This window comes from Lepidochelys kempii, chromosome 2 (genome assembly GCF_965140285.1).
Source record: "Lepidochelys kempii isolate rLepKem1 chromosome 2, rLepKem1.hap1, whole genome shotgun sequence".
NCBI classification, from domain to species: Eukaryota; Metazoa; Chordata; order Testudines; family Cheloniidae; genus Lepidochelys; species Lepidochelys kempii.
In genome coordinates, this window is record NC_136381.1 from 63,894,949 (window position 1) to 63,911,441 (window position 16,493).

At 38.4% G+C, this 16,493-nt stretch overlaps 1 protein-coding gene across 3 annotated transcripts in view; it reads right to left on the reverse strand.

Annotated features, from left to right (window-relative positions):
• Positions 1 to 454: 454 nt before the first annotated feature.
• Positions 455 to 16,493, reverse strand: part of YTHDF3 (YTH N6-methyladenosine RNA binding protein F3) — a 43,383-nt gene continuing 27,344 nt past the window's right edge. For 2 of the 3 annotated variants that reach the window (XM_073331028.2, XM_073331025.2), the window contains 2 exons: positions 16,064 to 16,207; positions 455 to 1,425 (listed from right to left, as the gene is read on the reverse strand). In XM_073331028.2, coding sequence (XP_073187129.1) covers positions 16,145 to 16,207 — 63 coding nt within the window. In that variant the 3' untranslated portion in view covers positions 455 to 1,425; positions 16,064 to 16,144. The remainder of the gene's footprint in view (positions 1,426 to 16,063; positions 16,208 to 16,493) is intronic. The other variant, XM_073331026.2, reaches the window with a different exon arrangement.

The window sequence follows — 16,493 nt, forward strand, 5'->3', positions numbered from 1 at the left end:
GTAAACATTTGTGTTGGATAATAAGACACACCAAAGGCATTCAAATCTGCAGTATTGCTATTTTAAGCTTTAACATATCTGTCTTCTACACTGCTGTTCTAAAAAAAGGAAACTATCTCTGGAATTTGTACAGACTGTTCAGTATTTCATGCAGTTCATACAGCCGCTTGATATTTTTGATCATACAAATTCTTCCATCAGGTAAAATTCATGTTACTAAGAAACAGGTTATTGTAAAAAATAATTTTCAATACGTAAATTAAAAATTTAGCACAGAAGTATTCAGATTAATATAGTATCTTAAACACTTTGTTAGAGAGCTCTAGCCAGTAACAGGTACACATGGATGTGAACACAGACTTGATCCACTGATCAGTCTTTTTCCAAAAGTATTTTGAAGAGAGAATGCCTGAATACTGTGATAATAGGAGGAAAAAAGCTGAGAAACAGTATATGCTTGCTAAACAAGAATTATGTTTATTTAGCTAGTGAATCACCTAGAGGAGTAAATTTTCACTTCCATGATAGCAATCTGTCAGGCTTGCAAACACCCAGAAATAGGAATTAAAGGTTTTAAATGTAGTTATAAAGGTCATAAAAAGTCTGATTTAGACTGAGGTACATTTACTCAAAACTGAGATTCATTGAGTGGTAGCAAACAAACAGTTCCTCAGACAAATGCACTTTTTTCGGTATACATATTACAGAAAAAATAAAGAAGTGTGCATTAACCGGTGCTGTCCACCAAGCTGCATATTAATATTCTCTTACACCAAACAGTTTGAAACAAGGGAAATGTCATTCTAATATAATTTCATGTTACGTTTTATTTGGCTAAACTGCATCTTAAAGTTGCTTTGCCATATTAAAAGTTTACTACAATAATTTTCACATGAACATTTAGACTTGAGTTTTACTCCAGGACTAAATATGGCATGATTTTGCTTTTAATCTGTTGAATAGCTAAAAACTGACAATTAAAAAAAAAACTACAACAAAGAAAAAATAAGTTGAAGCAATGTGAATCTCACATCATGGAATCACTTCTAATGGTTAATTGTTAGTATTTAACAAATTCAAAGAGTTAATGAATCCTTGCATTCCTTCCGGCTCCTGTGCCTTAGCTAGGATGCATAAATACAAAAGACAGCAGATACTGGTAAAAGCTTCAGGACAGAAAGTGCTTGACGAAGTTACAGTTCTCAAGTGTGTTTGGTGAGAGAGTATAAGGGCAGATGCACTGATGAGAACCATTACAAGAAGAGTCAATTTCGTGTTAAAGTGTTCGAAGATGTCACCTTAAGCAGAAAAAAAGCTTTAATAACGTCGTCTTAGACATATTAGGCATTTCCAGAGTCTACATCATTAGTGTTGTAATTCTAGCAGGACATCTCCACATAGTTATTGTTTGTTTCTATTTCTCTCCTGCAAAAAAAGGAAATAAAGTTAAAATAAGCATTTTCACATTACATTCTTATATTCCCCCCTCATTAGAACAGTAATAATGTCACTTGTTAAGCATATCAACTTCCTTAAAGAATGCAGCATGTTTTAAAGGAAATCAAATCAATGTTCTGTATGTATTCAGGCAAGTGGAATGTTAAGTTCAGGATAACTTTTTTAAAGTACAGTGGAAATTAAAAGGCAAATCTGTTTAAATGACAATTAGCTGTTGAAAGGAACAGAACACCTCCCATGGTACATTAGGCACCATAGTGGAGAAATATTTGCTTCCACTAAAAAGACATTCCACTGAATGAAATGAACACAGTTGGGGGGGGGGGGGGGTTGAGGGAGAGAGGCAGGCGCTATTCAGCATTCATGCAAGAAAAAAAAATTACCCTAAATTTGCTATCTACATTGTCAGCAAAATACTAATTAAATATATAATCCAGAGTGTTTTACGTTTCCTTGAAGCTTTTTATTCCTTACAGTTCTGGAGTCTGGAATGTTACTGAGGTGATAGTCACCAGAGATTTCATCCAAAACCCATCAAAGTCAATGTGAGTCTATTAACTTCACTGTGCTTTGGCTGAATTCTGTGCCACTACTGCTGCACATACTGTACACCGCGCCCCATGAAAACAGCTGTCACAAGTAAGGTCCACATGCACCAATAAATGTAGATAAGAAGGAATTAACAGTAGAGAATGTTGGGACAAAACCTCTCTCCCAATTGTTTTTGCTATTAACGGGCAAAAAGGTGACTGGGAGAGAAGTGATTGTGCAAAATACTGTCTGAGATCAGTCTTGTTTGAATTAGAAGAAAACCATCTGCTTAATTTCATCCCCTTAAGGGAAGGATTAAGTTCCAACAGAGGCAATATCAGATACAGAACTGATTTAAAATTATTAAAGCTAATGTTAAAATTATGTAATACACAGGTTGAGAAAAGAGAGTCTGTACATCTGAGTATAGTGCTTAGATTATCCACATTTGTTTTTAAAAAAAGCCATGATAAATAGAGTACATAATGAGCAATAACCCCAATTTAGGTGAATATATTTAAGAATACAGTTTAGGTATTAGTAGCCAAGTATTCGAGTACATCACTCATGAGAAGCTGTAGATAGATTTGGTTGTGGAAATCAAAATATATCAATGAGTGGAGATTGTATTTTCTAAATGGACAACCTACCCTAATTCTCAATTACTAAAGGACAAGCTATCAGGGAAGTATTTCAGTTACTTTTATTACACTAGATGTTAGCAAGAAGTTATCACTAACAGGACCAAAATGAAGGAGATGCTATCCATTTAAAAGTTTAAAAATAGCTATTTGTGCAATATCTTGATACCAACTGAAAATGTGAGACAAATCTGGAAAAGCTGTATGGGCAATATAAAACTACCAGGAAAACATCTCAATATCTGATAGCTTAACTTGTTCTGCATTGTTCTGAATCTCTACCAGTTTATGACCAAAACTCTCCTTCCTCTCCTGGACTGGTAATAGAAGGAACATATTTCATGTTCTCTATTTCTAACATTGTCCATGTCATGCTTTAATACATATAAACAGACATATATACAACACATATACTGATTCCCTTGGAAAGAAAGCTGTTAGAACTGCCAATAGGGAAGTTCTATTGTTTCAAATATGTATTTCTTAGTGTGATGGGGTTGAATGAAGATTTCTTTTTACCTGGAGAGCAGAAGCAGCAATTGTTTTCTATGACTGACATATCTGAGTGTTTGCATATACACCTATGTTTTTTATAAGTGCATTACATAGTATAATAATTCAGTGATATGTAGTGAAAGTATTTTCAACATTTTAAATACTCTTCTGGAAAAGTCCACATACAGAAAGGCTTCTGCTGTAGTCACAGGTAATTTTCATTACAATTAAAAAGGGGACTAGATTGACTTTGCTACATGTTTCTGGTATTCAACAAAAAAGTAGCATGATGCTAGGATGAGATAAAGAACCTTTTACATCTGAAGAATGATTGTCACGTAACATGCTGAAGCTACACAGTGTTCCCTCACTGTTCATATTAGGCAGGAAAGATTCTGAATGAATGCTTCCAGGAAGACAGACTACAAGAAAGAAGGTACACAGTAGCCATATATGACTGAAGCTGTTCTTATTAAAAGTTCAGAGTATGGCTGAGGCCATAAACTGTTCTTTGTTGCAACACCTTTGCAGCAGCTCACAATGGTGGACAGTTATACCCTCACCACTCAAAATACAACCACTACACACACTGGGCCAGATTCTGACCTCCAAATTGCCTGCTTCACACTGCTTTGACAGTGCAGATTATTTGTATTACAATAGTGCCTGGAGTCCTTAAACAGGATCCCACTATGCTGGATGTGACACACAAAAAACCTACCCCAAAGAGCCTACAATCTAAACAAGCCTATTTTAAATAGTAGGAAAGGTATTTCTCGGTTTTCCATTTTTTCATCATTTTATTAGGACCGACTTTTTATAGCAAAAGAGTATTTCATTGCACTAAAACCTTCAAAGGAAAGGATTTTTTAAAATGGGAAATTGATGAACCATTCATGTGCATTTCTCAGATGGCTGAAGACTCTTGACCTTTGGCCTCATTTTCTCACTGTAAAGGCATGCAAAAATAGCCTACTAATGCACATTTTGTCACAGCTTATTGCTGTATCAGTAGCAGACCTCCTCCACTGAAAGATGCAATATTGTAATGTGAAGCAATGAAAAAGAGCACAAGACCAAAGGATTTCAATTTAGGAAAGGTTTTGTTTTTAAACAATACTGCATTTCTGAAATACTTTACATTATACTTGCAAATGTTGTGAAGAAAGAGCTAACTCATGGAAGTAACCTCAAGTATATATTTGCTATGAAGTGTCTCCCAGTCCTACCCAACCCCTAACATATTAACCATAGAGACCATCCTGATGCTTATTTGCATTTTTATACATAGCTTCTGGACTCAAAACACTTAAATCAAACATCGCCCTTCATGTCCAAGAACTTTTTTCTTAAGAATAACCTAAAAAGTAATGTCATCCTGATGATATCTGTTGCTTTAAGAGACTGAAGTTAGGCATCTTCCAAACTTGTAAGTCTCAGGAAAATCAGTCTTCAATTCCATCAGAAAACTAAAAAGAGGATGTTGTCTTTAAAAACCCTCCTTCTCCACGCCCATACTACCTGCATATTTTCAATTCCTGAATGTATGCATGCACTCCACACAGAGAGAAACAAACTTTACATTTTTGCTGCCTCGTAGATTTTAAATTTTGATATCTCGTTATGAAGTGCATAGAAGAATGTGTCTCAAATGCGTCTGAAATGGTCTTTAGTACAACAAGATGAAAGAAAGAACAGAAAGACGTTTGTACACTATACTGCTTTCCCCCCCGCAAAAAAACACAAAGTAAAATTCCATTTAATATCAATTGCCTTCTCCCATCTTGACGGCCAGGCAGGAGGCAGAATCAAAATTTATATCCAGGTCCAAGGACAGTGTTTTGGTTCTCAAAGAGTGAAGACAGACCAAACAATACAACACCTTTATCCCAGGCTTTCCACAATTAGAACAGAGCATCTTCCTTGGGATCATTTTCCAGTGTACAGTCTGAACTCCCTCCCAGTTCCCATTCATCTACATTCTTTTCTTTACTTCTCAAATTCTATCAGAATCCTTGCCATATCTCGCCTTGATACTCCAGGATAGGAAGTTCCTTCAATCAATTCAAGTTCTTTACCAAGGGACAACAATGCAGTCTGTTTCACTTTAGAATTTATCGCAAGCAGTGATGTTACTGGGCTTTGGGTGGAGTTTATTAACAGCATATGGAGAGTAATTAGCATTTGAATTAAAGCTACAGGAGAATGCAACAGCTGGTTAATGATAACTGCTAGCTATAGACCACATGGTGAGCAGATTTTGCTACACATACTAACGAAATAAAATCCCTTAAAGGGGATGAACCTGGAAAACACCCAGGCTTTGGAAATGCATGCATCAATCCAGAATATGCAAACATGTGGAACTGATAATATACCAACTTATGTTCAGCTCTTCCATATTGCCTTATATTTCATGCAATTTCAGTTCTTTCTAAATTCAGGTACCAACTGAAGGACCACCAGATGAAAAATGCTCTACAGGAAATTACCCTCAGAATTATGAATTCAATGATGTACCAAGAAGTCATTTTAGCTTCCCCCCTATTTTTCCAAAATCCATGAAAATGAGTAGTTGGTTTAACTTGAAACTGCTTTCCATTTTGAGATCAAAATAACCAATGAAAGAAATGGGCAATATAACTTTAAATGCACTTCTTAAATGGAAGGGGGAGGAAAAAGTCAATGGGTAATTTTGGATGAAAAAATTAAAGCAGCAGTCTGACAAAAAGCAGCTGCAATGTAAACAGAACATTTTATTAGTTCAGGCCCAAAAAGATCTGTAAAAGTTCAAGAGGATGGGGGATTTGTAAAATCTATTAATGGAAATTGTGAGAATATATTTATAGAGCCCTGCAAATCTGCTGGTATCCACGGACTACGTTTGCAGATCGTGGATTGGATGTGGATACAAATTTAGTATCTGCGCATGGTTCTTTGCATTTAGGTTTTTAATCTGAAAGTTTACCACACAGTGTGTTGTGACTGCTTGCATTTCCAACAGGCCTACACATAGAAGGCTTTGCTGGTATACTACACCAACAAAATAGTGCAACAGCATCTATACCAGGGGCTTTTGCTGACAGCTATATCAATTATAAATCACCCCTTGTCACACCCATAGCCAACACAGTCATGCCATCAAAAGTCTGGAGTGTAGGCCTGGCCTCAGTGTGAGAGAACAAGGAAGTGAAACTGACCTGACTAATGAACAAAATGCAGAAATATAACAGACATTATTTACAATGTCACCTGAAAGCGAGAACAGGCATTCACAGGGTACTTCTGTAAATAAGAAGCAGGCAGCATTATCTCCAGTAAATGTAAACAAACGTGTTTGTCTTCATGACTGGCTGAACAAGAAGTAGGACTGAGTGAACCTATAGGCCCTAAAGTTTTCACTGTTGTGTTTTTGACTGCAGTTATATACAAAAAATTCTACATTTGTAAGTTGCACTTTCATGATAAAAAGATTGCAACTACTTTACTACCATAAGATGAATTGAAAAATACTATCTTTTTTCCAGTGTAAATATTGCAAATAATAAAGTGAGCACTGTACACTTTGTAGTCTGTGTTGTAACTGAAATAAATGTATTTGAAAATGTGGGGAACATCCAAAAATATCTGAATAAATGGTATTCTATTATTGTTAAACAGTGCAATTAAAAATATCAAGCACGAGATTAAAAAATAATTACAATTATTGCTGTTTTAATCGTTTGACAGCCCAAATCATGTCTCACTAATCTATTAAAATTATTTGGGGGGGTATCAATAAGAATATGGATACAGGTGATCCAATCTATACTGTACTTGGACTTTCAACAAGGGCCTTCACCAAAGGCTCTTGAGCAAAGTAAAAAGTCATGGGATAAGAGCTAAGGTCCTCTCCTTGACCAGTAACTAGTTAAAAGATAGGAAACAAAGGGTGTGAATAAATGTAAAGTTTTCACAATGGAGAGGCAAATAGTGGGTTCTCCAGGGACCTATCTTAAGACCTGTGCTGTTCAACACATTGATACATAAATAATCTGAAGAAAGGGGTGAACAGTGAGGTGACAAAAATTTGCAGACAATGCAAAGTTACTCGAAGTAGTTAAGTCCAAAGCTGAGTGCAGAGACTTACAAAAGGAATTTCATGAAACTGGGCGACTTGAGCAACAAAATGGCAGATAAAATTCCATGTTGCTAAGTGTAAATAATGTAAAGCAGAAAACAATCCCAGCTATACACAGCTAATTTAGACCCCAATTTTGTATAACCCACTTAAAGATCTTGAAGTTATCATGCATAATTCCCTGAAAACATCTGCTCAATGTACAGTATCAGTAAAATAAGCTAACAGAATGTTAGGAACCATTAGGAAAGGGATAGATAAAACAAATTATGATAATGACACTATATAAATCCATGGTATACAAACACCTTGAATACTGCATGCGGTTCTTGTTGCCTCATCTCAAAAGAGATATTAGAATTGGAAAAGGTGCAGAGAAGGGTAACAAAATGATTATGGTGTGGAACAGCTTCCATATGAGGAGAGATTAAAAAACACTGGGACAGTTCATCTTCAAAAAGAGACAACTAAAGAAAGATATGATAGAGGTCTATAAAATCATGAATAGTGTAGAGAAAGTGTTATTTACTCCTTCACATAACAGAGGACACACAATGAAATTAATTGACAGCAAGTTTAAAAACATACATAAGGAAGTTCTTCTTTACTTAATGACAGGTTTCAGAGTAACAGCCGTGTTAGTCTGTATTCGCAAAAAGAAAAGGAGTACTTGTTAGTCTCTAAGGTGCCACAAGTACTCCTTTTCTTCTTTACTTAATGCACAGCCAACTTGTTGAACTTGTTACCAGGAGATGTTATGAAGGCCAAAAATATAACTGGGTTGAAAAAAGAATTAGATAATTTCATGGAAAATAAGTCCTTCAATGACTATTAGGCAAGATGGTCAGGGATGTAACCCCATGCTCTGGGTGTCCCTAAACTGCCAACTTCAGAAGCTGTGACTGGACCACAGGGGTTGGATCACTCAATAAGCGGCCCTGTTCTGTTCACTCCTTTTGAAACATCTGGCACTTGCTACTGTCAGAGAAAGGATACTGGGCTAGAAGGACCATTGGTCTCACCCAGTATGGCCATTCTTATATCCGTTGTATCCTCCTGAGATCTCAGTGAAATATTCATGGAGACACTCTTCAATCTTTTCACAAAGGTTTCTAGGGATGGCAGTCTTATTTCTTCCTCCATGGTAGGATACTTCCCCACACCATTCGATTTAGGTTTGGCTAGCACCACTGCAGGCACCAAACAGGCTAGCAGCATTCAGGCCTGGGCAGTTTCAGGATGCCAGCAGCACCTGTGCTCCCTGTGCTTTTGTTACCTCAAGAGTGAGATATCAACTGCCTGGGGAAACTATCACTGCCTGGGGAAAACAGTGTCAATATTCAGTGCCATAGCCCTATACTTGTACCATGGAATAGGTACATGAAACAACAAAATTTCGGTAACTGAAATTCCTTTCCTTGCCCCCCATATCAGCCACAGCCATGGTAAGTATGGCACAAGAGTGGTGCTGCACAGAAGCGTTGCAAAGCTAACGTGTCAATAAGCACGCCAAATGTTTTTATGGCAATAAGGGAAGGGAGTTTTGATTACCTTTTTCATTCCAGCTGAATCCTAAATCTAGTGATACATCTGTTTATCAGCAGCTGCTGCAGTCTTGAGGAATGCCCCCTCCACAACTGACCCTCACGAGGAGAAAGAAGACTAGAGATAAAATGTTCTATAAATACATTAGAAGACGAAGACCAAGGACAGGCTAGGCCCGTCACTCAATGTGGGGAAGGGGCAGACCAATAACAGAAAATGCAGAAATGGCAGAAGTGCTAAATGACTTTTTTGTTTCCGTTTTCACCAAAAAGGCAAGCAACAATTGGACATCTAACACTAAACATCAGTGAAAATGAGGTAGGATCTAGAGCTAAAATAGGGAAAGAACAAGTTAAAAATTACTTGGACTCCTCATTGTTTTAACTTGTCTTTGTGGCACCTTAGAGACTAACAAATGTATTTGGACATAAGCTTTCATGGGCTAGAACCCACTTCATCAGAAGTTAGATGTCTTCAAGTCACCAGCGTCTGATGAAATACAACCTAGAATACTCAAGAGCTGACTGAGGAGATATTTGAGCCATTACCAATTATCGTCAAAAAGTCATGGAAGATGGGAGAGATTCCAGAGGACGGAAAAAGGGCAAATATAGTACCAATCTATAAAAAGGGGAATAAGGACAACCTGGGGAATTACAGACCAGTCAGCTTAACTTTAGTACCCAGAAAGATAATGGGGCAAATAATGAAGCAATCAATTTGAAAACACGTAGAAGATAATAAGGTGATAAGTAATACTCAGCATGGATTTGTCAAGAACAAATTGTGTCAAACTAACCTATTTACTTTCTTTGACAGGATAAGAAGTCTTGTGGACAAAGGAGAAGCAGCAGATGCTTGACTTTAGTAAGACTATTAATACAGTCTTGCATGACCTTCTCATAAACAAACTAGGGAAATACAACCTAGATGGCGCTACTATAAAGTGGGTGTATAACTGGTTAGAAAACTGTTTCCAGAGAGTAGTTATCAGTGGTTCACAGCCAAGCTGGAAGGGCATAACGAGTGGGGTCCTGCAGAGATCAGTCCTGGGTACAGTTCTGTTCAATATCTTCATCAATGATTTAGATAATGACAGAAAGTACACTTATAAAGTTTGTGGGCAATACAGAACTGGGAGGGGTTGCAAGTGCTTTGGAGGATAGGATTAAAATTCAAAATGATCTGGACAAATGCTCTGAAGTATATAGGATGAAATTCAATATGGACAAATAGAAAGTACTCCACTTAAAAAGAAACAAAATCAACTGCAAACATACAAAATGCAAAATGACTGCCTAGGAAGGAGTACTGGGAAAGCAATCGGGGGATCATAGTGGATCACAAGCTAAATATCAGTCAACAGTGTACCACTGTTCCAAAAAAAAAAAAAAAAAAAGCCAAAAATCATTCTGGGATGTATTAGCAGGAGTGTTATAAACAAGACGAAACATAATTCTTCCATTATATTCTATTCTGATACGACCACAACTGGAGTATTGTGTCCAGTTCTGGGCGCCACATTTCAGGATAGATGTGGACAGATTGGAAAGTCCAGAAAAGAGCAACAAAAATGATTTAGAAAACATGACCTATGAGAAAAGATTAAAAAATGAGTTTGTCTGGACAAGAGAAGACAGGGGACATGATAACAGTTTTCAAGTACATTTAAAAGGCTATCACAAGGACGAGGGAGAAAAAAATTGTTCTCTTTTCCTCTGAGGATAGAGCAAGCAGCAATGGGCTTAAATTGCAGCAAGGGAGTTAGAAAAACTTCCTAACTGCCAGGGTAGTTAAGTGCTGGAATAAATTGCCTAGGGAGGTTGTGGAATCTCCTTCACTGAAGGTTTTTTAAGAGCAAGGTAGACAACCACCTGTCAGGAATGGTCTGAGAATACGTAGTTCTGCCTTGAGTGAAGGGGATTCGACTAGAAGACCTCTCGAGGTCCCTTCCAGTCCTACAATTCTAGGTTCAGCAAAATTCTGAAAGCCAATGTTGTCACAATGGCCCTCTAGTCTAATGCAGACAGCATGGAGAAGGAAAGTGTGACAGGAGAAAGGTTCAGAAGTACCAGCAGGAAGAGAGGGAGATGCACCAAAACAGAAAATCAGGCAAAAAATCCAAATGCTGCAGGCCCTGCTTAACCTACAAGTCCAAAGGTCACCCACTACCCACCCTTTGCATTCCTCAGAGGGCTGAATGGTAGCAGTCCCCTGCATTCCCCAACATACCACGATCATAGGCTACATCTTTACTCTTAGCACTCCATACTGGGGGACAGGAAGGAAAACCTCAGCTTCACATACATTGACTTGTGAGAACTATGGTTGGTGTATGTGAAGCCACAGCAGACTAAATTTGTACACTGAAATGGACAAAAAGGTTTGCTGATTGTCCAATTTTAAAGTCCCATTCTTGACGTCTACAACCACATTTGCTCCAATCCCTCAGACAGAGACAAACACCTACAGGATCTCTATCAAGCATTCTTAAAACTACAATACCCACCTGCTGAAGCAAAGAAACAGATTGACAGAGCCAGAAGGGTACCCAGAAGTCACCTACTACAGGACAGGCTCAACAAAGAAAGTAACAGAACACAGGAGCTGTAACCTTCAGCCCCCAACTAAAACCCCTCCAGCGCATCATCAAGGATCTACAGCCTATCCTGAAGGACCATCCCTCACTCTCACAGATCTTGAGAGACAGGCCAGTCCTCGCTTACAGACAGCCCTGCAACCTGAAACGAATACTCACTAGCAACCCACACAAAAAAACCCACTAACCAGGAACCTATCCTTGCAACAAAGCCCGTTGCCATCTCTGTCCACATATCTATTCAAGGGACACCATCATAGGACCTAATCACATCAGCCACACCATCAGGGGCTCGTTCACCTGCACATCTACCAATGTGATAGCAATGCCGCTCTGCCATGTACATTGGCCAAACCGGAGAGTCTCTACGCAAAAGAATAAATGAACATAAATAAGATGTCAAGAATTATAACATTCAAAAACCAGTCGAAGAACACTTCAACCTCCCTGGACACTCAATTACAGACCTAAAAGTCACAATTCTTCAACAACAAAAAAACTTCAAAAACAGACTCCAATGAGAAACTACAGAACTGGAATTAATTTGCAAACTGGACACCATTAAATTAGGCTTGAATAAAGACTGGGAGTGGATGAGTCATTACACAAACTAAAACTTATTTTCCCATACCAGTTTTTCCCCTTTTGTTACTCACGCCTTCTTGTCAACTGTTTGAAATGGGCCATCCTGATCATCGCTACAAATGTTTTTTTTCTCCTGCAGATAATAGCCCACCTTAATTGATTAGTCTTGTTAGAGTTGGTATGGCAACCCCCATTTTTTCATGTTCTCTGTGTATATATATATATATATCTTCCTACTGTATTTTCCACTGCATGCATCTGATGAAGTGGGTATTAATCCATGAAAGCTTATGCCCAAATACATTTGTTAGTCTCTAAGGTGTCACAAGTACTCCTCGTTATTTTTGCTGATACAGATGAACATGGCTACCACTCTGAAACTTGCATTATGATGCAACCCCATGAGTCAATGCTCATTTACTGGGTCCAGAAAAGGTGCCCTACCAGCCACAGCTGCTTTGTAAACACCAGCAACCTTGAATTGTGTTTTGCTATGTCCTTTAATATGTCCTTAAAGAAATCAATATGTCCCACATTGCTGCAGTACTTATTGTGGGTCTGCAAATTCAAGAGAATCAGGTGCTCTGTATTTGCAACATTAATGCAAATAGTGTAGAGCTTTGCAGGCTCCAGGCTTCTGTCTGAGATGGAGGTGTGCGGGTTTGTGAGAATTTTTTTTTTTTTTTTTAAAAACACAAAAATGATGAGATACAGATGGCATATGGGATGGAGAAAGTTGCATGCTGGGAACTTGATCCCTAGCTCCAAAGATCCTTGTGCAACTTATTTCTACCCTACAACACATTGTGAAAAGTTCCCACAAGGCGTCATGCCAGATGATGGACCATGGCACACTGGGATACCCACCCCTGGTGAATTGTACTTTCCATCAACAAATAGACATCTCAACTTTCTATGCACAAAATTTCATGCATTTTTCTACAATTTATTAATGTGATTACTAATTCCCTATCTAAAACACTTGAAACTACTAAAGTTAAAAACAGAAAAAAACACTCGTTTTCCTATACTTCTGACTCTGCAATTTCCCAGTTTCTTTCACGAGTCTAAATCATTAGAAGTTCAACTGGATTTCAGATCAGTATTCTGTGGATAGTTTAAAAACTGGATATTGGTCAAAGTTTTTTCCATACCCATGCTCAAAAATACCAAGTTAAAGACTGCATTTGTAGATTGTTTTCTTTAATGAAAGTGTACTACATTTTGGTAAAAACATTAAACGGAGCAGATATATAGGTCCTGTAGTTTCTCACCTCCAATATGCAATATGCTCAGCAACAACAAACAGAGGTACTCTATTTGCTGTATTAGTGTTAGAATTGCAACAAACAGTGCCAATGCAGAGGGGAGAACATACACTATGTGTTTATTATTGCAAATACCACATATCAACAAAGTACAGCATTGACAGATTTAAGCTTGCTGTCCTTCTTTCAAGAACTTTTAGTAATCTGGTACAACAGCCTGGCATCTTGCAGAGAATTAAGATAAATAAATATTGATGGATAGTTTTGCTTAAAGACCAACTGCTCACAAACCACCACAAAAAACTTCAAGAAATAACCAGGAAAGGAGCATGGTCTTCCTATTTTTAAACCACTCCCCCAGTCTCCCTTTTCTTTTTTGTTACTAAAGATTTTTGCATAAAAACAGACTAAACGACCTAGGCTAATGTGACAAGGAAGAAAGAAGACAGACCAAGCCCAAAAAGACATGAACTACCCCCTTCTCCCAGACAGCCTAAGAGCTGCTGAAGGAGGACTACTCTCAGCACACTCTGATTGAATGTCTCATCACGATTTGGCCACATGCAGCACATAGTTTATGGCAGAGCACCTGGATAAGGTACTCTGGAGAGTTTGTTCACAGACTTTTGATCCAGAAGGCAGCAACTGCAAAAAATTTAACAGGTAAGGGAAACCATCAAAGGAGCATGCAAACCAGATACAAGATGGGATCTAGTGGGAGAGACACTTGGTATCTAGACATTTGAGAGCATGCTCAAAAAGGAGGACAGATATAGGCTCCTTAATTGGTATCTGAATGTCTGAAAGCCACCAAATAACAGCCTGAACATACGAGATGCATAAATGACTATGGCAATTTCCACTCCACCTACAAAGGTCTTCCTGTCTATTCCTTTGATCTTCCTGTCCAAACGGCCATAGAGGAAGATATTAGCATCCAAGAGAAGATCAGACTGCTTAAAAAGGGAGGCCAACTGCCAAAAATACTCTAGGCTGAGAATTCAAGCATCTATGGGTGCCTATGAGCACCTAAAAGACTTGGATACTGACTTAGGATGAGAGATGTAAGTCTTTCCGTGGAGGCCAGCAGTAAGTAGGAGAAGAGAAAAGACACTACATAAACCCCATTGCTCCATCAGATTGTTCAGGCATCTAGAACTTTGTACTTTCCCTGAAGGAAAGCAAGAATGCATGTAATTGCCCCCCGACCCCACTAGGAGATATGGGAAATCCATGTCATTTTTCTTCTCTAGTTTGTCTGGAGGAATAGTTGGTACTTCAAGCATGGCACAATCAACTGGCTTGACCTTGCTCCTGGAACCTGATTCAAGGAAGGCTAAATCCAATTTACTATGCTCACAGCTGAGGGAAGAGCCACAATCAGGGCACTTAACTTTCGCCTGGAAGATTTCTCCTGTTGCTCTTCTTAGGCTTGATCTAGAGAACATACCAAGCCAAATGGAGAACACTGGCATCACATCCCAAGATGCTCTGCTGCAGTTTCAGTAAGAGACAAGTAACTCGCTAAGGCTATGTCTACACTACACAGCTTTTAGCAACACAGCTGTGCTGCTACAGCCGTGCTGCTAAAAGGCACGCAGTATAGCCGCTGTTTGTCCGCAGGAGAGAGCTCTCCTGCCAACAAAGCCAAAGTGCTGTTCACACCGGCGCTTTTGTCTTTCGGGGCGTGGGGGTGTTTTTTAACACTTCTGAACAACAAACATTTTGTCTTTCACTTGCCAGTGTAGACAAAGACGAAGTTTGCTTGTGTAAGTGAGGTACAGAGGAGGAGATGACAGTATGTAAATTCCTTCAGAAATAGCTAACACATGCATGAACCCAGAGTCTGTGCTTGCAGCAGCCATGCCATAGATTGGTACTGCCACAAAATAATGACATTTCTTGTGACTAAAATTTAAACACAATGGTACAATTAAGTTCCAACCACTCCTACTGGTTTATAAGAACCACATTTAAGAGAACAGCTTGTTGTGCATTAAAGTTTGGTTTTTAAATCTGACATTAAAATCCAAAAAACTAAATTGGCACATGTTGATTTAACATGTTGGATGTAGCTCTGGCATAGCAGTATCAATTTATAATGGTGGCCTTTACACTGTGAAAGGAATGTCTTTAACGGTACATCTTCACTACCTGCCGGATTGGCAGGTAGTAATCTATCTATGGGGGAATCAATTTATCGCGTCTCATCTAGACGCGATAAAATCGATCCCTGAATCAACGCCTGTACTCCACCTTGGCAGGAGGAGTAAGTGGAGTCGACAGGAGAGCCGCTGTGGTTGACTCACCACCGTGAGGACAGCCAGCTATTCGCATAGCTGAAGTCGAAGCATCTTAGTTCGAAACACACACCCCCAGCGTAGCTCAGGCCTAAGCAAGCAATAAGGAGGGAAATAAAATAAAGTTCTGGGCTCTGTGGAATATGTAGGCTTTTTCTAAAAACTGTTATGAGAAATTTTCCCACTAAAGAGGATGTTAAAAATAGAGTTCTAAATATTTCTGAAGTATGGAGTAGCTGTCTCAAAACTAGAAGAAAGGGCCCTGTAATTCTTAACTTTGCAACTGAAATATAAAAATTTACACATGCAGTTGTACTCTACAAAAAACAAACTCTTAATTAACCTCTACTACATACAGAGCCATTATTACACTGTCATACACAGTAGCTTTTCAAAATAAGTTTATCCATGTCTTTATCACTTGATTTGGCTACTGCAATTCCTTTTTTGTAGTCTTTCTACACTTCAAGCAGTCCAGAACACCATAGCCAAGTTACACCCTGAATCTCCATTTCTGTTACCTGAATTGGCTCCCTATCAATTTCTGAATCCAATTAAAACTTTGTCACTTCCACCTCCCTCCATAGAGATGTTCCTCCAGTCTATTCCTCTATCTGGACTCTGATTACTTCATCATTTCCTCTTCTCTTCAATTCTATAGGCTTCTGTTAGAAGTGAAAAAGAGCAGGAGACAATGTCATTTATGTTGTCACAATCAGATACACCATCTGTATCTGAATACCTCCTATTTTTACCTTAAAAACCTTCCTCCTCACCTTAGCACCTAGCCTCCTCCCTCTCTCTTGCATCCTTTTTATAAATGTGCAAACATGCTTATTTGCTACTTAAATTACCACTTAAATTAGCTGTATTCTGGCTTATCTCATTGTGAAGTAATGAGATACCTTGCACTACATGAAAGATGTATTAAAATAAAACAAACTGAACTAT